Here is a 25,439-nt window from a genome sequence, read left to right as displayed (position 1 = left end):
ACAGACAGGCAGTAACTAGCCAATGGAGTTAGAGGAAAATGTTCCCTTAGCAACTGTGAATTGCCATAACAACAAGGCCCATGCTACTTGTAAAGGGCATTATCGTTATAATTTCAAGCCTTCACTTATTGAACTGTTAATAATTAAAATTATGTCTCATCATAAAGAATGCACAAGGATATTCTTTACATAAATTGTTAAATCAGTACGAAATCTTAGCACTTGGAATCAAAATAAGATCTTCCAGTTATCGTTATCTCTAGATAATTAACATTGCTTTAGTACCAAATGCTACATTTGCAATGCAAAATAATTCAGAATGTTGAGTAACTAGTTCCAGTCACTTTGGTGAAAACAATTTAAAATTTAATTGCAGAATTCTGAATACCAAAGAAACTCCAATGATACATTTTAATTTTTAACGACACACAGTGGCCACTTTATCAAACACAAAGTACGCTGCAGATGCTGTGGTCAAATCAACACGTACAAAAGCTGGATGAACTCAGCAGGTCGGGCAGCGTCCGTTGACTGCTCATTTCAACTGATGCTGCCCAGCCACTTTATCAGATGCCTCCTGTACCTAATAAAGAATCCACTGAGTGTATTTCTGTATATATGTGGTCTTCTGTCACTGTAGCCTACCTACCTACTTCAAGGCTCAACGTGTTGTGTGTTCAGAGATGCACACCACTGTTCTAACACGTGGTTATTTGAGTTACAGTCAGCTTGAACTGGTCTGACCACTCTCCTCGAACCTCTCTCATTAACTAGGCATTTCTGACCACAGAACTGCTGCTGACTGGATGCTTTTTGTTTCTCTGTAAACTCTGGAGACAGTTGTGCGTGAAAATCCCAGGACATCAGCAATTTCGGAAATACTCAAACCAAAAATCATTCCACAAAGTCGCCTGGATCATATTTCTTTCCCATTCTGATGTTTGGTCTGAACAACAACTGAACCTCTTGACCGTGTCTGAATGATTTTATGTATTGAGTTGCTGCCACATGACTGGCTGATTAGATATTTGCATTAACAAGGTGTACAGGTGTACCTAATAAAGTGGCCATTGAGTGTACATCAAAACAATATTTGAAAGCTCATGGAAATCATGTCATATTAGCATGACTAAGCATGATTTCAATTCACCACTGCTTAAAAAGAAAACAAATTAGCGACATAAAACTAAAGCTGCTAACTCGCAGGTGAGGTAAAATTTCAGGTCTATTATACTCTGGATAGACCTCACTTAGTGTACTGTGCTCCATTCTGGCCACCTCAATAAATGAAGGATGTGGAATCCTTTAAAGTGGCGCAGAGGAGATTTACCAGGATGCTCGGCAACCTTTAACTCCACCATGGACAGTCCCAAGCCCAGCTGCAAAAGGAGGAGGGTTGGGCATGGGGGTAGCAATCCCATCCCATAAAAACCCAGAGCTACAGAAATGCCAACAGAAGCTTCAAAGACCTCATCCCTGGGAGACTGAGGATACACCAAGAAGATGGACTACACCCAAAGACAACTTGAAGGACTGGCCCAGGACAGAGGACTTTAGCGAGCTACTGTTGGCAGCCTATGCCACAGTAGAGGTGATAGGTTTAAGTAAGTCCTCAACCTATCTTCATAAAGCATGCTCTCTAATCCTGGTAAATTTCCTTTGCACTCTCTCTGAAGCTTCTACATTCTTCCCATAATGGGGCAACCAGAACTGAACACAGTACTCAAAGTGGAAATAAACCACTGACATTTCAGGCCGAGTCCTTCACCAGGACTCGATAATATGGCCTGCAGAACGGTCTTGACCTGAAGTGTTGACTGTTTATTAACTTCCATAGGTGCTGCCTGACCTGCTGAGTTCCTTTAGCATTTTGTGTGTGTTAGACCATAAAACTATAAGATATAGGAACAGAAGTAGGCCATTCAGCCCATCTAGTCTACTCCACCTTTCAATCTTGTTGCCCAAGGTGTTCAGCATCTGCAGGATCTCTTGATAACACTCCAAGTGTTGTCTAACCAGAGTGACTCCTGATTTCAATGCGATGACTAATGTAAGCCAGCTCATCATAAGCCTTCAACAGTAAATGTATTCTGAATTCTTTCTCCCCACCCCGCTGTAGTACGTCAATGTACGGAAAGATTTGTCTGCAAACAAAAATTTTTCACTGTACATGTGACAATATTAAACAATACCGAAGGGGTAGTTGATGGGTAGCACAGGCTCTATGGGCCAAATGGCCTGTCTCTGTGCTACATCTCTGCCTATAAAGAAATCATATAGAAACCAAAATACACGTCACAGCTTCTGCACTAGCAGAGAGGGGAACAAGTGGACGGAAATAGCTACCAGAGTAGCTTTACATGCATTTCCTGTCAGGTGTCACCAGACAGCGATTAGCACATTTCTACAATGATTCAGCTGCCTACTAGCTCGTCCACTGCACTGCACTCCCTGGTGCTCCAGACCAGGGGAGGAGTCATTAATTTCTGCAACATCGCTCAGGATAATCTGTCACGTTTCTTGTCCAGCACCCATGAAGTAACAGTGTGAAATGAGGACAGTGCAGTGGTCTTGTCCCCGTAGGCTGAGAATCACCTACAACTCAGCACCATCAGCTCCTATGGACAGCAGGAGGATTGTGATGACCGTGGATTCTGGGACAATTCTGAGGGGCTGGCATTGAGGTGCACCGACATCCAGGACATCTGGAATATCCCCTCTTCTCACTTCCCTGATGGTGATGACAAGAAGAGGGCATGCCCTGGATGTCTGAAGGTCCTTAAGGACGTCTGATGCTTAATGACATAGGAGGTTCAAGGTGCACATTCAATGTTTTAGGAACAGCTTCTTCCCCCCATCATCACATTTCTGAATGGTCCATGAGCCATGAAAACTACCTCACTATTTTGCTCTTCTTGCACTATTTATTATTTTGATATATTCTTATCGTAATTTATAGTTATTTTGCACTGTACTGCTGCTGCAAAACAAAAATTTCAGCTGCATAAGACCATAAGACATACACAGGAGCAGAATTAGGCCATTTGGCCCATCGAGCCTGCTCGACCATTTCATCATGGCTGATCTATTATCCCACTCAACCCCATTCTCCTGCCTTCTCCCCATAACCTTTGACACCCTTACTAATCAAATACCTATCAACCCCCGCTTTAAATATACCCAATGACTTGGCCTCCTCTGCTGTCTGCAGAAATGGCTCCCCAGACTCACCACACTCTAGCTAATGAAATTCCTCTTCATCTCTGTTCTGCAGGGAGGTCCTTCTACTCTGAGGGTGTCCCCCACTATAGAAAACATCTCACCATGTCCAAAGTGTCTAGGCCTTTCAATATTTGATAGGTTTTAATGAGATAATGCCTCATTGTTGTAAACCTGACAATAAACCCAATTCTTGATTCTGATCAGCACTTGTCATGTTTCTCTTGAACTAGCACGTTTCAACCACTGTCCCTCATCGCCAAACACACTGAAAATGCTAGAGAATAAATACACATGAATTCTGTTCAGCTGGTTTGGCATTGCACCTCCTTATCAGCCACAAGGGTAATGGAATCTTTTTCTCAGTTGAGAAAGTCTAAGGGTCATTTTCAAAAAGCAATGTACCGCCAGCTGTGACGGGCGTCAGTGACAGGAAACGTGTGGTTTCTGTACCAGCTTTACCCAAAACTTGCATCACCAGGCCAGTAAACTGATTCTCACTCTGCACAAATCCAACGCTTGACGCTTCACTCTTAGTTAATCACTCTGGTGAGAATGGGCAGAAAATCCAAAAGATTGTACAGGTCAGAAGGGGCAGTTGAAGGATCGGGTCCAATAAATTCCCACCAGATCTTTACAATTTTGTTCCACTTCTGTGCTCTTTCCTCGTCCTCTGTGTTCAAGTATCCAATCTCGCCAAAAGTTAAGTTTCAACATCTAAGGTGGGGTATAAACAATGAACATTTCGGACCAAGACCCTTCATCAGGACTGGAAAGGAAGAGGGAAGAAGCCAGAATAAGAAGGCAGGGTGAGGGGAAGGAGTACAAGCTGGCAGGCGATAGGTGAAGCCAGGTGAGGGGGAAGGTGGGTATGTGGCAGAGTGAGGATGAAATGAGAAGCTGGGTGATGATATGTGGAAGAAATAAAGGACCGAGGGAGGAATCTGGTCATGGAGGACAGCGGATCACAGAAGAAAGGGAAGGATGAAGTGCACCAGAGGGAGGTAATGGGCAGGCGAGGAGAAGGGATGAGAGGGGAACCAGAATGTTCAATGGGAAAAGAGACAAGGAGGTAGGGAATGGATTGTCCATCCTTGGAACAATCTGGGGCAGCATGGTACTGTAGCCCTTACATTATGCTATTACAGAGCCAGTGACCTGGTTTCTACTGCTGTCTGTAAGGAGTCTGTATGTTATTTTGCCTTTACACTCAGTCCTGATTCAGGGTCTTAGCCCAAAACGTTGACTGTTTAGTCTTCTCTGTAGATGCTGTCTGACCTGCTGAGTTCCTCCAGCATTTTTTTTCTCTCTCTCTCTCTCTCCCCCTCTCCCTACCCCCCCTCTCTCTCTCTCCCCCTCTCCTGAAGAGTCCTTTGTGTTATGTTTCAACAACAGCTTTTTCCTTCACTGCATCATGGCTGGACACTCCCAAATTCCCCATGGGATAGGAGTGAACCTTCAGACAGAGTGGGAAAGTATTTGACTTCTGACAACTACGGTCCAGAATCCAGGTCACCTGCTCCTCCTGGTCGAGCGGCAGGGTGCAGATGACACTTGTATTTCCATGTGCTCAGAGACCAAGCTCCAAGCCTTCGTCAACACACTCACAGAGGTGTATGAGAGGATTGGCCTTATACAAAAGGTGCCCTGTTGCACCACTCCACTCTCCATCACTAACGATTCATAGCAAGTCACTGAAACTGGAGCATTTCCCATTTTACGGGACCCTTCTCTTTGCAAAGACAGACCTTGATAATTAACCATTTCTTTCAAGATGCATGTCCATAGATCCCTCAAAGTTACTGTGCACGTTGATAGGGTGAGTAAGAAGGCATATAGCATATAGCCTTCACTACTCATCAGGGGATGAATTCAAGAACCGTGAGGTAATGTTGCAACTCTCTATAACCCTGATTAGACCACACCTAGAGCGGTGTGTTCAGTTCTGGTCCTCTCATGAAAGGAAAGATGTGGAAGATTTAGAGAGGGTGCAGAGGAGATTTACCAGGATACTGCCTGGATTAGAGAGCTTGGCTTCTGAGGATAGGTTGAGCGAGTTAGGATTTTGAACATAGATCGTAGGACATTCAGCACAGGAGCAGACCATTCAGCCCACAACGTTGTGCCGAACCAGCTAAAAAGTAAATCAAAAACCCCCCAAAAACAAATCCCTCCTACCTACATCATGACCATATCCCTCCATCTTCCCTGCATCCATCTGCCTACCTAAATGTCTCTTAAAAGCCTCTACCACCATACCAGGCAGCACATTCCAGGCATCCTCCACTCTCTGAGTAAAAACACTTACCCCTTACATCCCCTTTGAATCTACCCTTTCTTACCTTCTACCCTGGGGAAAAGGATACTCCCTGTCTACTTTGTCCCCTGGTCCTGATGGAATGCATCCCAGGGTACTGAAAGAAATGGCAGAAGTTATAGTAGAGGCTTTGGTGATAATTTACCAAAATTCTCTGGATTCTGGGCAGGTCCCAGCAGATTGGAAGACAGTGAATGTCATGCCACTGTTCAAAAAAGGATGTAGGCAAAGGGCAGGTAACTATAGGCCAGTTAGTCTATCATTGGGAAAATGCTTGAAGCTAGCATTAAAGTAAAAATATTGAGGCATCTGGAAAGAAATGGATCCATCAGGCAACACAGCATGGATTCAGCAGAGACAGGTCCTGTTTGACAAACTTACTGGAGTTCTTTGAGGATATAACAAGCGCAATGGATAGAGGGGAACAGATGGACATTATTTACTAGAATTTCCAGAAGGCATTTGATAAGGTGCGCATAAAAGACTTATCCATAAGATAAGGATGTATAGAGTTGAGGGTGATGAATAAGCATGGATAGAGGATTGGTTAACCAATAGAAAGCAGTGAGTTGGGATACATGGGAGTTACTCTGGTTGACAATCAGTGGTGAGTGGTGTGCCACAGGGGTCGGTGCTGGGCCCACAACTGTTCACGATGTACATTAACGATCTGGAAGAGGGGACTGAGTGTAGTATATCTAAATTTGCAGATGACACTAAATTGAGTGAAAAAGCAAATTGTGCAGAAGATACAGAGAGTCTGCAGAGAGATATAGATAGGTTAAGTGAGTGGGCAAGGGTCTGGAAGATGGAGTACAATGTTGGTAAATGCGAGGTCATCCACTTTGGAAGGAAAAATGAAAGAACAGATTATTATTTAAATGGTAAAAAATTGCAGCATGCTGCTGTGCAGAGGGACTTGGGAGTGCTTGTGCATGAATCACAAAAGGCTGGTTTGCAGTTGCAGTAGGTTATCAAAAAGGCAAATGAAATGTTGACCTTCATTGCCAGAGGAATTGAATATTAAGAGCAGGGAGTTTATGCTGCAAATGCAGACAGTACTGGTGAGGCCACATCTGGAGTACTGTGTGCAGTTCTGGTCTCCATACTTGAGGAAGGATATACTGGCTTTGGAGGCGGTGCAGAGGAGGTTCACCAGGTTGATTCCAGAGATGAAGGGGTTAGACTGTGAGGAGAGATTGAGTCAGCTGGGACTGTACTCACTGGAATTCAGAAGAATGAGAGGAGATCTTATAAAAACATATAAAATTATGAAAGGGATAGATAAGATAGAAGCAGGAAAGTTGTTTCCATTGGTAGGTGATACTAGAACTAGCTTCAAGAGTTGAGGGTATAAATTTAAGACAGAGATGAGGAGGAACTGCTTTTCCCAGAGTGTAGTGAATCTGCGAATTAAATGCCCAATGAGGCAGTGGAGGCTACATATATTTAAGATAGGGTTGGATAGATTTTTGCATAGTTGGAGAATTAAGGGTAATGGGGAAAAGGTAAATTGGTAGAGATGAGTCCATGGTCAGATCAGCCATGATCTTATTGAATGGCAGAGCAGGCTCCACAGGCCAGATAGGCTACTCCCGCTCCTATTTCTTATGTTCTTATGTTCCATGCCTCTCATAATCTATCAGATCTCCCCTCAGCCCCCACTGCTCCAAAGAAAACAACTCAAGTTTGTCCAGCCTCTCATAATAGCACATGCCTTCTAAACCAGGCAGCATCCTGGTAAACCTCGTCTGCACCCTCTCCAAAGCTTCAACACCCTTCCTATTATTGGGTAAAGAGAACTTTACGCAATGCTCCAGATGTGGCCTTAACCAGAGCTTTATAGAGTTGCAACATAACCTCTTGACTTTTGAACTCAACTAATAAAAACAAGCACACCATAAGCTTTCTTAACACCCATTTGATTTGTGTAGCCACTTTCATGGAGCTATGAACTTGGACCACAAAATCGCTCTGCTCAGCAACACTATTAAGGCTCTTGCCCCTAATAGAGTACCGCCTCTTTGCATTTGCCTTACCGAGGTGCAACACCTCACATTTATCTGGGTTAAGCTCTATCAACCATTTTTCTGCCCATATCTACGACTGATATATATTGCACGGCATTATTTGCCAATCTTCTACACTACCCACTACCCCATCAATTTTGGCATCATCTGCACACTTGCCAACCCACCCATCTACATTTTCATCCAGGTCATTTATATACATGACAAACAGCAGAGATCCCTGCTGAATATCACGTCTTTTTAAAGTGACCGAGGATTAGTGGTAAGTTGAAAGAAGTGTACAAGATGATAAGAGGAGTAGATCGAGTGGAAAGCCAGAGACTTTTTCCTAGGACAGAAATGGCTAATATGAGTTAGTATGAGGGGACATAATTTTAAGGCGATTGGAGGAGGGTGTCAGAGGTAGGTTCTTTAAAAAAAAAGTGATAAGTGCACAGGACATGGTGCAAGGGGTGGTGGGAGAGGCAGATACGTTGGGGGCATGTAAAAAACTTTTAGATAGGCACATAGATGATAGAAAACTGGTAGGCTATGTAGGAGCGATGGACTAAATTGATCATAGAGTAGGTTAAAGTGTTGGCACAACATCATGGACTGAAGGGTTGTAGTGTTCTTCGTTCTATACACCAGCACAGGCTTTGTGCCATAAAGAAAAAGGATGTTTGAAGATGACGACTTCTGACCTGGCTCGAAACTCATAGTCTACCACCCACCTGGATGCGTCTGACTGGACTCCCTACAGCAGGCTCTTCGCGACATTGGAAGCAAACCAGCGGGTTGATGACCGAAGTCGAAGCCTTTGCGAATGGTACATTTGGAAGTCAGAGGCCTGATGTCTGCGATTCTGGGCCAGGGACGAGAGGTTGGAAGGGAAAATGCAACCAGGCTTTTTCCAGAGGTGAGACTAGAATTAGAGGTCATGGGTTAAAGGTGAAAGGTGAAATATTCAGCGGAACATGACAAGAAAATTCTTTACTCAAAGGGTGGTGTGAGTGTGGAATGAGCTGCCAGTAGATGTGGGCTTGACTTCAACAGTTAAGATAAATTTGAATACGTACGTGGATGGGAAGGGTAGGGAGGGCTATGGTCCAGGTGCAGGTCAATGGCACTAGGTAGAACAGTTCAGCATGGACTAGATGGGCCAAAGGGCCTGCTTAAGTGCTGTGTTGCTCTATGACTGTATGGAGCCTGTCCTGGGGTTGAAAGCCTGTGTTACGAATGTGACGCAACTCTGAGGGGCCGAAGGGTACAAAGTCGCCCCCTCCTTTTTGAGAATCGCAAGATCGCTATTAATTCGGGTCTGAGACCCAGGAAATGAGAGAGAGACGTCCAGAATACACAAGGTTTGGAATGTGTCCTGACCTCAGCGAAACGGAACCACTGACAATGGCCATTGTCTCTTGGAGACAGAATTGTGTATGGAGTACTGTACTATTCATTGAAACCCCTCAGGGGACAACCAGAGTGGGCTGGTTGAGGGATTGCATCATCCCAACCTGATTGGCATCTGAGACCCTGTGAGTAAGGATAAAAGAGGGGTCTGGGGAACAACCCCTTCAGACGCACCGGGAGAAACGCTGGAAATCCAGTGACAGCGTTTAGTAGCGAACGCCGGTGAGGGCTCGTGTGCGTCCTCCCTTGCCAGGGTGGCGGGCTCATCACGGAAGAACGGTTTAGCTAAAGGAGAGGCCACAAGTGAACGGCCACACCAATGAGACTCTGACGGATCGAAATCATAAAAGGAAAATCGGCAAGTTTTTCTCCCAAATCTCTCTCTCTCTCCAACCATTGCAACCCAGCGGTCCCCAAAGGCTGCAGCCTGCATGAACTGAGTGAACTTTATATTTCCATCGGACAATACATTATCCCCTAGACAACGATAGAGCTATTTCTTATTGATTATTATTATACCCGTACTTTTAGATTTAGTATTGACGACGTATGTTATCTGTATATTTGCATTGATATTATTTTTGTGTATTTTTACTAATAAATACTGTTAAAAATAGTCTCATCAGACTTCAACGGACCTCTCTATCTTTGCTGGTAAGTGACCCAGTTACGGGGTTCGTAACACCTGTATCTGAGTGGATTGGGTCAGCAGAGGGAGAAAAGGGACAAGTTTTGTCTCTTTTGTTGTGTTGTTGTTCAGTAGAGAATGGTGGGCATGCTATGTTGGTACTGGAAATTATAGTGACACTTTTGGTTGTTAATGCAAATGGTGTATTTCACTGTTCGTTTCAGTGTACATAAAATGAATAAATGAATCTGAATCCTCAGTTCCTGGGAACAAGAGGTCACCAGCCGATCAGGTAACACATCTCAGTGGCTACAGAACAAATTGCATTTCATATGATGTCAAAGTCAGTGTCAATGACTCAATGAAAAGCTGCACACAAAGACTGGCAGACAACCAATGTGCAAAAGAAGAAAAATTATGCAAATAATTAAAAAAATAAATAACATGAACATATCTTTTCTCCTCATGTCACTCTGGAGAAAGGAAAACAAATGAACAATAAAATATGAAGTAGATATTAAAATTATTTTAGTTTCACTAGGCAACTCTTGCTTTGGGAAGTGATACACTCAGCTGTAGGATATTGGTTCCCGGTCCCTCTACACTTGTGCATAAAACCTTTGCACTCTCAAATATTAGACATTCCTGGTTGTTCAGGTGAATAAACAAGATCCCATTGCACCACTTTGGAAAGAACAGGGAGTTCTCTTGGACTCTGGCCAACAGTCCTTTGTGGACCCACTTAAACAAAACACTTAGTTCAGCTGATGTGCAGATCACACTGTGTGAAAAATTAAACAGTTGCTGGCTCATTTAGCTAAGGATCATTTACATTTCCAAAATAGTTCACTCTGTGAAGCACACTGGAATATTGGTGAGATATACAGCAATAATTATATACAAGAAGATTGCAGGAAGCTACAGGGGGTTGTGGACTGAGCCAGATCCATCACGGGCACAGACCTCCTCACCGTCGAGACATCTTTAAGAGGTGGTGTCTCAGGATGGAGGCATTCTTTACTGAAGCAACCGTACACAATGCTAGAGGGACTCAGCAGGTCAGGCAGCATTTACGGAGAGGAATAAACAGTCTATGGATCTCGGCCTAAAACGTTGACTGTTTGTTCCTCTCCATCGATGTTGCCTGACCTGCTGAGTTCCTGCAGCGTTTTGTGTGTGCTCCTCTGGATTTCCAACATCTGCAAATCTCTTGTGTTCTTATCGATCATTAAAGACCCTCATCATCCTGAATATGCACTCTTCTCATTATTACCAGCAAGAAGGAAATACAGGAACCTGATCAACCACACTCAACAAATCATGAACAGCTTCCCCATCCCCCCCCCCCCCCCCCAAGATTACTGAATCGTCCATGAGCACAAACTTATTTTACTTTTGGTACAATTTATTTCTGAAAATCTTAGAATTTTACATCTTTGCTCTGTACTGCTGCCACAAAACAATACATTTCACATCTCATAAGTCAGTGATAAAAACCTGTTTCTGATTTTAAGTTTCTGAATGAATGCAAGCCTTTTTTATATGTGACTTGTTATAATCACACCATACGTTTCTGATGTCAATTTATAACAAGGTACATGTTAACTACAAAAGGCATGTTCAGTGCTCAAGTCTCCATGGTTCAAAAGTAATCCTTTCAATGGAATGCAGATATAGATCAGAAATGTATAAAACACATCTCTAATCTCACATGTTAACTTTACATAGTTAAAGAATAAAGAGGCAGAGTGCTATCAAGATTAGGTTTTCATTGGTGACAATCTTAAAGGTGTACATGCACAAGTCTTTATTTTGTAACAGAAAAAGAAGTTTGAGCACTTGTCAAAGTGTTTTGTACCACAAACTTTATGCCAGACATTACTCACATTATCTAGTCAGTGAAAACCAAGAAAAAAAAATCTACAAATGTCAGAAACCTGAAATAAGAACAGGAAATGTTCAGCATATTCTGCTGAAAGCAAAACAGAGTTAGCTGTTTCTGACTCTTCATCAGAACGGGGAGAGGGAGAGAGAAGAGGGGGAGAGAGGGGGGAGGAGAGGGGGGAGGAGGGGGGTGAGGAGAGGGGGAGGAGAGGGGGAGGAGAGGGGAAGGGGGAGAGAGGGGGAGAGGAGAGGGAAGAGAGAGAGAGAAACACACACACACACACACACACACACACACACACACACACACACACACACACACACACACACACACACACACACACACACACACACGTGTTTTTAAAGCTGCAGCCACCTCCGTACAAAGTTATACTTTAACTGCATTTGAAAAGTTGACAACATTTCAAAAAGAACTGCAAGTCACTTTAAGATGCTTAGGACTGAAAGGAACTTTATAAATAAAAGTCTATCTACTTTAGCGACAGTGGTTTAAGAACAAAGCCACATATAAAAGATTAAACAGTGCCGGAGAGAGCATGCAGACAGGCTGAGTAAACAAAGCAATTTAATTGTTTAAAGCACTTCACTTTGTCATACCAGCTTTCTTTCAGTCACACCCACTGCTAAAGTGCCATGTAAATCAATTAAAGGCATTTTTCAGTTTTTAAATGCAGCTTTAAACTCCTTCCATTAAACCCTTTTAGAGACAAAACGGCAGAAGCTAGAATTTAAAATGGAATATTTTAATAATAAATTAAGCACCAGGAGCCCAGCCCAGTGTGCAGACAAAAGGTCTGATGCTGCACAAAATAGAAATCAACACTTAGAAAATGTTGGGGCTTTACTCAGGAGAGCTAGGCAGTGGCACAGGGCAATATGCACCAATACATGGTGACTGGGGACATGGAGGGGTAATGGTGCCATGCAGTTTGGGCAAGCAGCCCATGGCCAATTTAATCCCATGCTCTGTACAAAGACTATGAAAGGCTCACAGCAGACGTACCTGCGTCATCCACGGCGTCTCGAGACTGTTTGGCTTTGTTCTGGCACTGTGGAGCAAACACAAACACCATTTAATCACCAGCACTGATGTTTGACACAATGTAAGACCAGATTGATCTTAGTTATTACGCTTCAGCCATCAGGCTCCTGAACCAGTGTCAATGACTTCACTCACCTCAACTCTGAACTGATTCCACAAGCTATGGCAAATTATGCAGTTGAGTATCCTGCATTTGGGGACATCGCAGGCGTCAGCACACCTGAAGTGCAATGGGATAGCCTCGTCCTGGAACCTCGGCCCTCCTGTATCCTGCCAGGTAAGTATGGACCTGATGAAGGGTCTCAGCCCAAAACGTCGACTGTACTTCTTCCTTGACTGCTGCGTTCCACCAGCATTTTGTGTGCGTTGCCACAACCTATGGACTCACTTTCAAGGATTCTACAATCTATGTTCTCAGTATTATTTATTTATTTATTATTATTTCTTTTGTATTTGCACAGTTTGTCTTCTTTTGCACATTGGCTGCTTGTCAGTGTTTGTTTCTGTGTAGTTTTCCATTATTTCTATAGCATTTCTGTGTTCTGTGATGTCTGCAAGAAGATGAATCTCAGCGTAATACATGGTGACATACGTATACTTTCATTAAAAATTTACTTTGATCATTCACACTGACACAGCTCCCTACTGGACTCACATGAACCCATCACTATCCACAACTATTCTGTTCCTTCAAATCTGGCTTCATGACAGCCCAACCAGGATTGGGCAGCAGAAACCCGATTATGGTATCCAGCTTGGTACCTCATCTGTGCAACGCCTGCCCGAGCAGAGCCCTCACAGGGGATTCTGTAGTCCCTGAGCTCTGTGCATCTTTCCAGGCTTGACGTCGTTTTGTGGTTGTGTGGGCTGAACTTGACAATGTTCGGGAATCACAAGTTAAAAATATCTCTGAGTCCAGATGGCAGTGAGGTGCTCGTGGGCACACACAGGGGAGGCTGACTGGGACGAGAGTCTATGCACAAAGTGTTTAATACAAGCAGAGACAACAGATACATTCCCAGAGCTGTGGGCATGGAGGATGCAGTTATTTCTGTATGTCACCATTTTAAACACTTTGCCACATACCATCCTGAGATATCGGCTTAAATCAAAAATGAACAATTGCACAGATTAATCTCTGCCCCAATGAGTGCCTGAGGATCTTTTTTTTTAAAACCACTTCTGCCTTTTCAACTTGCACAATACCACCAAGAGGACCAAAACCTTGTCGTAGGGTTTGGAGGCTTACATGCCTCAATGACCTGGAAGGTTACAGTGTGTTGGCTGGAGTCAGGACTTTATGTTTTGGCTCTTGGTTGGTTCACCCATGCCAAACAGGTCAAAGGGTAGAGGTCAGACTAAGGGTGGTCCACCAATCCTCCAGGTTCAGGGGTTCAGCTCAGGGCTAACAAACCGTGAATGGTAAAATTAAATTGTCACAGAAACAGCAATGAAGAATAAATCTGCATCTAAGTGTGACGGTATTCCTGAGTCTCCGCCCGGAACTTGCATGACTGACAGTAGTGAATTCCAAGAGAAAAGTACTGACGTGAAGAAGGAACCCCTGAACACTGCCCAAGATGGAAGACCTTCAATGCTGCCCTAAACACCAACATCATAGCAGGCAGTAAGAAAGAAAAGTGTCCTGCCTAAAAAATTCATTTAATATGAAATATGTTGGATTGGAGGGTAAAGTTGTTATTTTTCTCCTAGTTTAATCTTTTCTATGATTGCTTGTATTTTTGTGAAACTATCTGTATACGTGTAATTGTTCAACATACAAGCCCTTCAGCCCACAATGTTGTGCCAACCCATTAACCTGCTCTAAGATCAATCCAACCCTTCCCTCCCATGTAGCCCTCTATTTTTCTTTCATCCATGTGCCTATCTAATAATCTCTTAAATGTCCCTAATGTGTCTGCCTCTACCACCCCTAGCCCCCACTGACAGCGAATTCCACGCCCCTAATTCAGTGAATTTTCCAATAATTGCAGTATAGCTGATTCTGTACTTTCCAGAAGCTTCTGAGTTTTTCTGCGGCAGATAGCACGCCTTTTGAATCTGGCTATTTTATAGGTTAGTTGCTCTCACTGGAATATTGCTTTCTTTTCAGTCAGAGCTAGTCTTTGTCGAAGACAGCCATGACTTTTTTTGTTCTTTTTCTTTGTTCTTTGATCTGGTAATACTCAATGAACAGTTGTGAGCAGCAAGTTCTGTGCCTCATTCTTCACTTCTGAAGAACCTCTGGTTCACAAGGTCATCAGGATCCAACAAATACTTAGTGACTTTGCTCGGAGGTCTTGTGAGCTTGTATGGTCAGGGGCTGATCAGGCACACCGAACACAAGGTCATTGCCTTGGGTTGGAAAAGGCCAGATTCATATGGTTTAGAAATCCGCCTGATTACTTATATATTCACTTATGGGATGTAGGCATTGCCAGCTAAGCCAGCATTTATTGCTCATCCCTAGCTGCCCTTGAGAAGGTGGTGATGAGCTGCCTTCTTGAATTGTTGAGTCCCTGAGGTGTAGGTACGCCCACAGAGCTGTTAGGGAGGGAATTCCATAATTTTAACCCAGCGACAATGAAGGAAGGGCGATATGTTTCCAAGTCAGAATAGTCTGTGACTTGGCGAGGCATTTCCAAGTAGTGATGTTCCCGGCTTCTGGCCGTTCTCATCCTTCTAGATGGTAGTGGTCATGGGTCTGGAAGGTGCTGCCTTAGGAACTCTGGTGTGTTGTTGTAGTGCATCTTGTCGATAGTACACACTGCTGCAACTGTGCATCGATGGTGGAGGGATTGGATGCTTGTGGAAGGGGTACCAATCAAGTGGGCTGCCTTGTACTGGATGGTGTCAAGCTTCTTGAGTGTTGATGGAGCTGCAATCATCCAGGTGAGTGGTGAGTATTCTATTACACTCCCAACCTGAGTCTTGTAGATGGTGGATGGGCTTTGGGGAGTCAGGTGGTGAGTTACACACCGCAGGATTCCTAGCCTTTGACCTGCTCTGGTAACCACAGTTTTTAAATGGCTAGACCAGTTCATTTTAACAGAAGTAATTAACCCTTGCAAGTGAGCTCAGAGCAAGATTCAAAGCTCTGGAAGACATGAGGAGAGAGGAAGATAGATGAGAGGAGCAGAGACAGAGTGCGAGGGGGTTGGGGAGGAGAAAGCAACAGACAGCGAGGAGAGGAAAGCTGTGGTGGGGAGACAGGGAGAGAGAGATTTAGGGAGGGATGGGGGATGCAGTTGCCATTGAAAGGATGGTGGGGAGGGGGACAAAGATAGACCAGCGAGAATGTGAGAAACAGACAGAGAGGCAATAAATGAGGGGGTGCTGGTAAGATTTCCATTACATCACTAACTGAAGACTGTGGTCCAGAGACCTACACATTATACTATCGCACTCTACCATTTCCGCCGGGATGTTTAAATTAGAAACACTTCAGCTACATTTTGGCTAAATGTGGTAATGCTCGCAATTAAGTACGTGAAATATTGTCCTTCCTACTGTCTAAGTGGTGCACAAGTCGGCGTCTGGTCCGGATGCTCTTACAGAGCTACATTTGGCTCGAGCGCCTCAAGACAAGAGAAATTGCTGTTCTATTTTCAGGGAGTCCGTTGACCCCCTCTGCAGTGCGCCTGTGTGCACATCACATCAGGCTCCAGCAGACAGAAAAATCCATTGAAAGTCACTAAATCAGGATGTGCTAGAAACCCTTAGCATTTTTGGAAGAAGAAGCAGTTTGTATGATTAACCCCCTTAACCCCTTTTTATGACATTTGGTCTTGTCTTATCATAGATATTCCCTTTGTTCTGTACATCCCTTTCCCACTGGGAGCCAACACCCTTTCTAAATTCAGAAGAAGGGTTCTAAACCTGAAACATCAACTGTTTTCTCCCTCTACAGATGCTGCCTGACCTTCAGAGTGTTTCCAGTATCTGAAGTTTTTAAAAAACTTTCCATATAACCATATAACAATTACAGCACGGAAACAGGCCATCTCGGCCCTTTTTAACATTACATCCCAAATCTTATACTCAACGCTCTGATTTATAAAGGCCAGCATACCAAAAGCTTTCCTCACCACCCTATCCACATGAGATTCTACCTTCAGGGAACAATGCACCATTATTCCTAGTTCACTCTGTTCTACTGCATTCCTCAATGCCCTACCATTTAGCATGTATAATTCCTTTGCAGTCGCAACATTGTGTGCTCTGACTAGGGTCAGGGTCCATGATAAAACATAAGTCTACATCCACAAGAGGGAAAACTAGAAATGACACATATTGTTCATCTGCCAACCCTTCAGTCACTGCCTGTTTCTCCAGGAAAAAGAAAATCAGGAGTAATTCACACCTCAGGGCCTGTAGTCAGTGGAGTTCAGAAGCAGGAATGGCGCCATGGAGGGGAGGAGGGTGAAATTACATTCAAACCTACAGAACACTGAGAAGCCCGAATACAGTGGACGAGGAGAGGACCTTTCTATTAGTAGGACAGTCTAGGATCCGAGGGTACATCTTCAGAATAAAGAGACAACCCTTTAGAACTGAGATGAGGAGGAATTTCTTCAGCCAGAGGTGGAGAATCTGTGGAATTCATTGCCATGGAAGCCAAGTCTTAGGGGGTATTTAAAGCCGAGATTGATAGGTCTTGATTGGTAAGGGGATAACATGCAAGAATGAGGGTGAGGAAAGATTAAAAAGACTCAAAGGTTGAATAATGAAGCAGGCTTGATGAACCAAATGGCTCAATTCTACTCCTGTATTTTATGGTCTTAAAACCTGGGCATGCAAGCAGAGAGTCAAAGTTGTAGAGGCACTCAAGAAAAAAAAACAGCACATTTGCCCAAAGGAACACAATAAAAATATTCACTTGGTCCGGTTTTTATGTTATATATCTATACAGCTCACAGAATACCGAGGGCAGTAAGAGGATACATTGACGGGAAATGCAAAAGAAAATTTTAAGAGAAGAGCCTTCAAGTGAAAGGAAAACTATATTAATATTCAAAAGTGGGAAATGATGTAGAGGAAATATTTAAGGGCTATAATCTAGTGTCTTGTACCTTTTCCATTTGCTTTGGGTTTCCAATGGAGTTTGCACGCTCTGACATATGCTCCGCCTCGTCTGCCTCTCGGCATTTCTGCTCGTAGTATTTCTTTGACTAGAAGATGAAAAAACACACCAGAAGACAAACCACTAGAACACCTGCACGAGGCTAAATGCACCATTCCACTCATGTTAAATATTAATATGAGATTAAACTTCCCAAATGGCTCAGTGTGGGAGTCAGATTAAAGACTAGAAGACCCCCTGGATACTTTGAGATAAAGGTCAGGGCCTAGGCAAGTTGGGAAGATTCTCGCTCTGACTCATAGCTCCAACCCCCATCGCACTCAAATGACAAGGAGGAGACTGCAATTTATCCACTGAAGCATCAGAGAAAGATTATAGGCACCATGGTAACGTATCGGTTAGTGCAACGCTATTACAGCTTGGGGTATCGGAGGTCAGAGTTCAATTCTGACATCATCTGTAAGGAGTTTGTACATCCTGTAACTGCATGAGTTTCCTCCAGGTGCTCTGGTTTCCTCCCACTATCCAAAGACATAGCAGTTAGTAGGCTAATTGGTCATTGTAAATAGTCCCGTGATCAGGCCAGGGTTAAATCAGTGGGTTCCTGGTGGTGCAGATCAAAGGGCCAGAAGGGTCTATTACACGCTGTATCTCTAAATAAAATAAAAAACTAGATTACAGTACAGGAGGTGGCTTTTCTGCCCATCGAGCACATGCCGGCTCAATCAAGGACATCAGCAACACACACAAAATGCTGGTGGAACTCAGCAGGTCAAGCAGCATCTAAAGAGGGGAATAAACAGTCAAAGTGTTGGGCCAATATCAGGACTGGAAAGGAGAGGGGAAGAAGCCATAATAAGAAGGTGGGGAAGGAAATGAGTTCAAACTGGCAGATGATAGGTGAAGGCAAGTGAGGGGGAAGATAGGTGGGAGGGGGAGGGGATGAAGTGAAGAGTCTGGAGGTGATAGGTCGAGAAGGCAACATACCAAGGAAGGAATCTGATGGGGAGAAGAGTGGACCATGGTGAAAGGCAGTAGAAGAGGTTAGATGGGGTAAAAATAGAGCTAGACTGGGGAATTGAAAAAGAAAGAAGGAGACATCAATGTTGTCCTGATGAAGGGCCAAACATCAATTATTTATTCCTCTCCACAGATGCTGCCTGACCTGCTGAGTTCCCCCAGCATTTTGTGTGTTATTCTAGATTTCCAGCATCCACAGAATCTCTTCAATCAATCTCAATCCTGCCAGCCTCACTCCATGTTAACTTGTTGTTTTTTTTAGGTACTGCCTTTCATTCCAAAGTTTATTAATGGACTGTACTGGAGCCTAACCATGTCAGAGAGCAGCTGTCAGTCTAACATTGCTGTGCCACAGTTCTGAACTCACACACCCAATCAGATGAAGATATTAGATTTCCTTCCCTGAAGGACATTAGTAAACCAGATGGATTTTAAAATGGCAAATTAGCAGTTTTGTGGCTCCTTTACTGATACCAGCTTTTGGATCCACATGCATTGGATTAACAATTTAATTAAATATATGTCATGCCAGGATTCAAACTGATGATCTCTGTATTTCTAGTCCAGTACACAACCACTGCACTACCGCTTTCCACCACAGCTGTTCTTCAGGTTATTTAACTTGCTGCTTTGTTCCATGTTACTTGGGTAATGTAAAGGATGTTGGTGTCACTGGATATGGTCACCAGCTTCTACAACTAAAAGGGAAATTGTTCGGAGGAAGGAGTAAACACAAGAGGTTCTTCAGATGCTGGAAATCCAGAGCAATGCACAAAATGCTGGAGGAATTCAGCAGGGCTTGGATCAAAACATGAAGAGATGCTGCTTGACCTGCTGACTTTCTCTAGCATTTTGTGTGTGCTACTCCGAAGAAGAGCTTTTCCCCAGGTTTACCCCCATCTTAGAACAGAGGAAGTAACCATTTGTATCATTGTGCTCTTCAGAAAAGCTTCCACATTAAAACCTTCACCTCGCTCTTCTCATAGAAAAAAGAATTTCCTTATTACAGAAAGAATTCTTCATGTACTTTATTGAGATAATGAGCGGAAAAGGACCTTCCAGCACTTCGAGTTGCGCCGCCCAGCGATCTTCCGATTTAATCCTCGCCTAATCACTGTAGAATTTACAATGACCAATGAACCTGCCAACTAGTACGTCCTCAGACCATGGGAGGAAACTGGAGCACCTGGAGGAAACACACACTGTCACAGGGAGAGCATACAAACTCCTCACAAACAGCAGTAGGAATTGAACCTGGGTCACTGTTTTCTCGGTTTTCATTTTAACTATAGGTGCCACTATAATTATTGGTCAGGTTTGAAGACCATTGACCATGGACAGAATTCGGTTTGACAATGTTCTTACAATTCTAGCTTACCTCTATAGTTTTCTTGTACAAGGCAACCTTACTCTTCTGTATTCGCTCCATAGAAATTTCAAACTGTTGGGAAAGATGAGCTGATGTTCAAAGAGTTTATACAAAAACCTAAACACTAGATAAATAGTATCAATTAGTGAAATACAGGTACAGGAACACCTGGATATCCAGTGCCATCAGAACCTGGTGATCTTTGAACTTTGTCAGCTCTCATGGATTTTTAGTCTGTACAGTTATGCAAACACAAGGACTGTGTGTATTCTTCCTTCTTGTAATTTGCCATCGCTACAGTATATGTATTCGGTCTGGACCGTCTGAGAATGAGAGAGCCCGTAGTTTTCTCTGAAGAGGCCGGCACAGTTTGTGGAGCCACAACCTCACAATACCAGAGACCCGACATCAGGCTCCGCCTGCACACTCCCCTTGTGATGGCCAGGGCTTTGATCGTCCTCTCTCATCCCAAAATCGTGTGGATCAGTAGGTCAACTGACCACTTTAATTCAACACTACTGTGAAACTGAGTTGTTGAATCCGGGGGAATTGATAAGAATGTGGGGCAAAAAAAAGGATTGAAGTATGGTTGGTTGGGGTGGATTCAGTGGGAAGAGTCTGTATCTCTCTATGACTTCCTGACTAATAAGGTCACCCTCTCAAATGCAAGGTATTAAATATATTAGACTAATTTTCCAACAGAGCTCGGTCTGCAATTTTCAGAGAACATTTTTTGAAGGTAGTGATTCAAGGTTCATTACCTCCTCCAAAGACCAGTGCCAATTGGCCATTCTTCATTTATTGAGCTAGTAAACAGCCTACTAATTGGACGTCACAGAGCAGTGGGCCTCACAGTGGAAGCCACTCACGGGAAGAGTGCTCTTGATCATTTCCTATTGATTTCTCCTTCAAAGGGCATTCAGGGAGATCATGATCAGACCACTTGCCCCTGTGAGTGGAATGTTGATCCTTCCTCTCAGCGAAAGTTACTTGCAGTTGACTAATGACTTAACGCCTGAATCCTAGCAAGAGGTGGTAGCTGGAGATTTTGTAGAGGAAGCCAAAGTAAAAGAAAAATCAAGGCAGTAGACAAAATACTACCAAAAATTAATAACTTGCACCATTCCCAAACAAGCTGAACTTGGGCTACAGGGAGCTAAGAAGTTTACATAAAGTAAAATTAAATTGTGTTGATAGAAGTGTACATAATTATGAGAAGTAAATACAAGGTAAATGCAAACAGGCTTTTTCCCCTGAGGCGGGTGAGTCTTGAACTAGAGATCATAGGTTAAGGGTGAAAGGTGAAATACCACTCAGAGGGAGATCTGTGGGTGGAATGAATTGCTATCTGTAGTGGTGGATGTGGGTTTGATTTCAACATTTAAAAAAAGTTTGGATAAGTACATGGATGAGAGGGATGGGGGGCTAGCTTTGGTCCAGGCGGGGATTAAAGGGGCTAGGCAGTTTAATAGCACAGACTAGATGGGCTGAAGGGCCCATTACTGTGCTGTAGCATTCTATGACTGTAAATGTTACTTCTCTAGAATAGAAACACACTCTACAGTTCAGCTAATTGATCAACTGCAGTTTTAACACTTTGATGATAGTCGATAAAGATGTGAAAAATTCAGATGGGTATGTTCAGGAGGGGTATGAAGGCCTATGGTTTGGGTGCTGATCAAGGAGACTAGGCAGATTAATGGTTCAGCACAGACTAGATGGGCTGAAGTGACTGTTTTTGGGCTGTAGTGTTCTATGATTGTGAAGATCTTGCATTAGTTTATATCTATTGGAATGTAAAGGTTCTTTAAGTCATAATGGAACACCATTGGACCAGGCTGCACTCTATACAGACAGAACAGAACAGATCGGAGCATGCCACACTCTATACAGACACAATGAAACTCATTAGATCAGGCCACACTCTGCTTAGACACAATGGAACACCACTGGACCAGACCACACTCTGTACAGACATTGCCCAACTCACGGTTATTACAGGAGCAGTATTACTTCATATCCAAGTCTTCACCTATCATCCGTTTTACCTTTTTCCGCGTTTCCTTCTGCCTCTCTCGGAAATCCTCCAGTCTCTTTGCCTCCTCTTTCAACTCAGCACCCAGCTGAATGTGTAGGTTCCCCACATTTTCCAGCTCTGGAAAGTGAAACAAGTGGGTTTAGTGTACAGTCCGCCCTCCTTATCCGCGGGGGATTGGTTCCAAGACCCCCCCCCCCCCCCCCCCGTGGATACCAAAAAACGCGGATGCTCAAGTCCCTTATTTAACCTGTCTCAGTGCAGTGGTCTTTAGGACCCAGCGTAGCTCTGAATCCACGGTGTTTCTGTTCACGAAAATAATCACGATCGTGATTGAAAATAAGGTGGAAGTAATAAAGTGAATGGAAAGAGGTGAAACGCCATCGGTCATTGGAAAAGCGTTAGGCTACAGTCGGTCAACGATTGGAACAATTTTAATGGAGCATGTGAAAGGCCCTGCCCTGATGAAAGCTACAATTATTACTAAGCAATGCAGTGGTTTAATTATTGAAATATGTATGTTTCTTAAGTGTTTTATATGATCAGGCAGCATCTATGGAGGGAAATGGATAGTCGATGTGTCAGGCCGAGATCCAGACAAAACGTTGACTGTCCATTTCCCTCCAGAGATGTCACCTGACCTGCAGAGTTTCTCCAGCAGCAGTGCATTTTTCTGGATTGTAGCATTTACAATCACTTGTGTCTTCACTTCTGATTATGGCATGTTTAGTTAAGCCGGGGGTGGGGGTGGGGGGGTTGCTCTCCATTCCCTGGTTGGAATTTGCTTTCACTTGATTGGAAATACATCGCTGCACCAGTCACAGCAACTTGGGACTCAGTTTCCCAGTGATAAACAACAGCTTTATTTATTTTTATTTGCTTATTTAGAGATACAGCCCCAAACGGACCATTGCAGTCCAACAAATTGCACCGCCCAACAACCCACCAATTTTACACTGGCCTAATCACAGGAGAATTTACATTGGCCAATTAGCCTAGGAACCAGTAGGTCTTTTGAATGTGGGGGTGGGGGGGAACCCGAGCACCCAGGGGAAACCCACACAGTTCACAGCAAGAATGTGCCAACTTCTTACAGAAGGCACCCGCACTCAATAGTGAGAACTATTGAACCCCTTATTCCGAACTGGAATAGCATCGGTGCCATGTTTTGTGGAGTGGTGTAAGTGCTTGAAGTGCACTTGGAGAGGGTTGCAAAATTCCAAAGGTTTAACTAACTAATCACAGGGTGCTGACTCCATTAGAGAGGGCCATTAAGCAAGCAGATGCACAGAAAATTAACAGAAATTAAATGATGGTGAGGAAAAATAGAATGGTAATTTAAATAAATGGTGAGAGAACTTATCTGGGGAAGACCAAATGTGCACGGACAAGGTTAATAACAATGATGGTAGGAAGAGATCTTGGTTATAAAAGTGGGCAGCAAGCTAGTGGAACATTTAGAATCGCTGTCATTACAGACCACAAACCAAGCCAGAAACCTTGGTGTTGTGATGGACTCCAACTTCAACTGCCACACTACGACAATTACAAAGTCAGCCTACTGCTATTTAAAAAATATAGTGAGAGTTAAAGGGCTTGTCTCTCAGCAAGACCTAGAAAAACTTGTCCATGCATTTACTTTTAGAAGGCTTGACTACCATAATGGCGTTTTCACAGATCCCTGTAAAGAAAATCTCTTGGACGGCTGCAGCTCGTTCAGAATGCTGCTGTTAGAGTCGTCACTGAGACCAAGATCACTCCAGTTTTCAGATCACTACACTGGCTTCCTGTACATCAGAGGACTGACTTTCAAATATTACTACTGGTTTATAAAGCACTGAATGGTCTGGGGCCAAAATACACCTCCAATCTGTTGCTGCATTATGAACCTTCCCGAGCTCTCAGGTTTTCTGGGACGGGCCTGCTTACCATCCCCAGGGTCAAAACCAAACACGGTGAAGCAACTTTTAGTGACTATGCTCCACGTATCTGGAACGACCTTCCAGAGGATCTGAAGTCTGCCCCAACTTTAAGCTCCTTTATATCAAGGACTAAATTTTTTTTTGCTGTAGCTTTTAATTAGAATCTTCTGCACTGTAACTTCTACTTACTATATCCATTTTTGTGTGATTTAATTTTCTTATATATTGTCTGAAATTTGATGTTTGGTTTTTATATCTTCTTCACTTTGAACTGCATTGTGTTTGAAAAGTGCTATACAAATAAACTTGCTTGCTTGCTTACCGTGTTAATTACCCTAATACCCACTCAGAGCCAGCAACTCGGGTTCAATTTTGCCACTGACTTCAGGAGTTGCATACTCCCCCGTTATCACATGGGTTTCCTCTGGGTGCTCTGGTTTTCTCCCACATCCCCATGATGCGCAAGGTAGGTGGGAATACTGGGCCCGATGAATTGCACCCGTAGTATGTGGATGCGGGTTAGATTCGGGAGGACTTTATGGGAATGTGGGGGTAATGGAATGGAGACTGGTGTAAATAGATGCTTGGTAGTTGGTACAGACTCGTAGGCAGTCTCTTCCTCATTTGAGGCCATTCAGCCCCTAGTTTCTGCTCTCCCACTCAATACAATCATGGCAGATTTTTGGCATGGCATGGTAATGGTGCTGTTAGCACAACACTATTCAAGGCCATCGGCACAGGTTCAATTCCCATGACTGTCTGTAAGGAATTTGTATGTTTTCCCTGTGAGCATGTGGGGTTCTTCTGGGTGCTGTGGTTTCCTCTGACATTCCAAAGCTATACAGGTTGATAGGTTAATTGGGCAGTGCGGGCTCATTGGGCAGGAAAGGCTGGTTACTGTGTTGAATCTCTAAATAAAAACAATGTCATTAAAAACCTAATGTTTCAAACTGTGGATGATATAACATGGTGATAATCTAATCATTAAATCACACATGATTGCTGCATGTTGAGAGAGATAATCAAGAAAAATGTGGTGTTGAAGCTACTGCATACGGTGGCAGACTTTTCCCGCTCCCTGTGTCTAGATCCCAGCGTCCCAAGGCTTGGATGACGCTCAGATCCAAGCTCATCATTTGTGCTTTCTGAACACTGAGGCAGCAGCTGCCCCCACATCGCACCATGCTGAAACCAACTGATTTAATTGTATGGACAGCAATGCCAATTTAGCATCTTGTTTGGAAGGAGCTTTACCACATCACATGGTAGGTTAGTTTGCTCGATTCATTTCCTTAATATTTTTTAGGTATACAGTGTGGAACAGGCCCTTGCATCCCAGCAACACTCCTATTTAATACTAACCTAATCACAGGACGATTGACCGACTAATCTTTGTACTGTGGGAGGAAGCCTGAGCACCGCAAGGAAACACAGCGGTCATGGAGAGAATGTACAAGCTCCTCACAAACGGTGCTGG

General features: G+C 43.6%; 1 protein-coding gene across 3 annotated transcripts in view; it reads right to left on the bottom strand.

Annotated features, from left to right (window-relative positions):
* Nucleotides 1-25,439, bottom strand: part of pstpip1a (proline-serine-threonine phosphatase interacting protein 1a) — a 113,707-nt gene that overhangs the window by 35,246 nt on the left and 53,022 nt on the right. For all 3 annotated transcript variants that reach the window (XM_073025533.1, XM_073025534.1, XM_073025535.1), the window contains exons 5-8: nucleotides 22,054-22,160; nucleotides 20,015-20,077; nucleotides 17,606-17,704; nucleotides 12,495-12,540 (exon numbers count right to left, since the gene is read on the bottom strand). In XM_073025533.1, coding sequence (XP_072881634.1) covers nucleotides 12,495-12,540; nucleotides 17,606-17,704; nucleotides 20,015-20,077; nucleotides 22,054-22,160 — 315 coding nt within the window. The remainder of the gene's footprint in view (nucleotides 1-12,494; nucleotides 12,541-17,605; nucleotides 17,705-20,014; nucleotides 20,078-22,053; nucleotides 22,161-25,439) is intronic.

Source organism: Hemitrygon akajei, chromosome 21, assembly GCF_048418815.1.
Source record: "Hemitrygon akajei chromosome 21, sHemAka1.3, whole genome shotgun sequence".
In the NCBI taxonomy this organism is placed as follows: domain Eukaryota; kingdom Metazoa; phylum Chordata; class Chondrichthyes; order Myliobatiformes; family Dasyatidae; genus Hemitrygon; species Hemitrygon akajei.
Note: the sequence above shows the minus strand (reverse complement) of the source record. Positions and strands in the feature narration are given on the sequence as shown.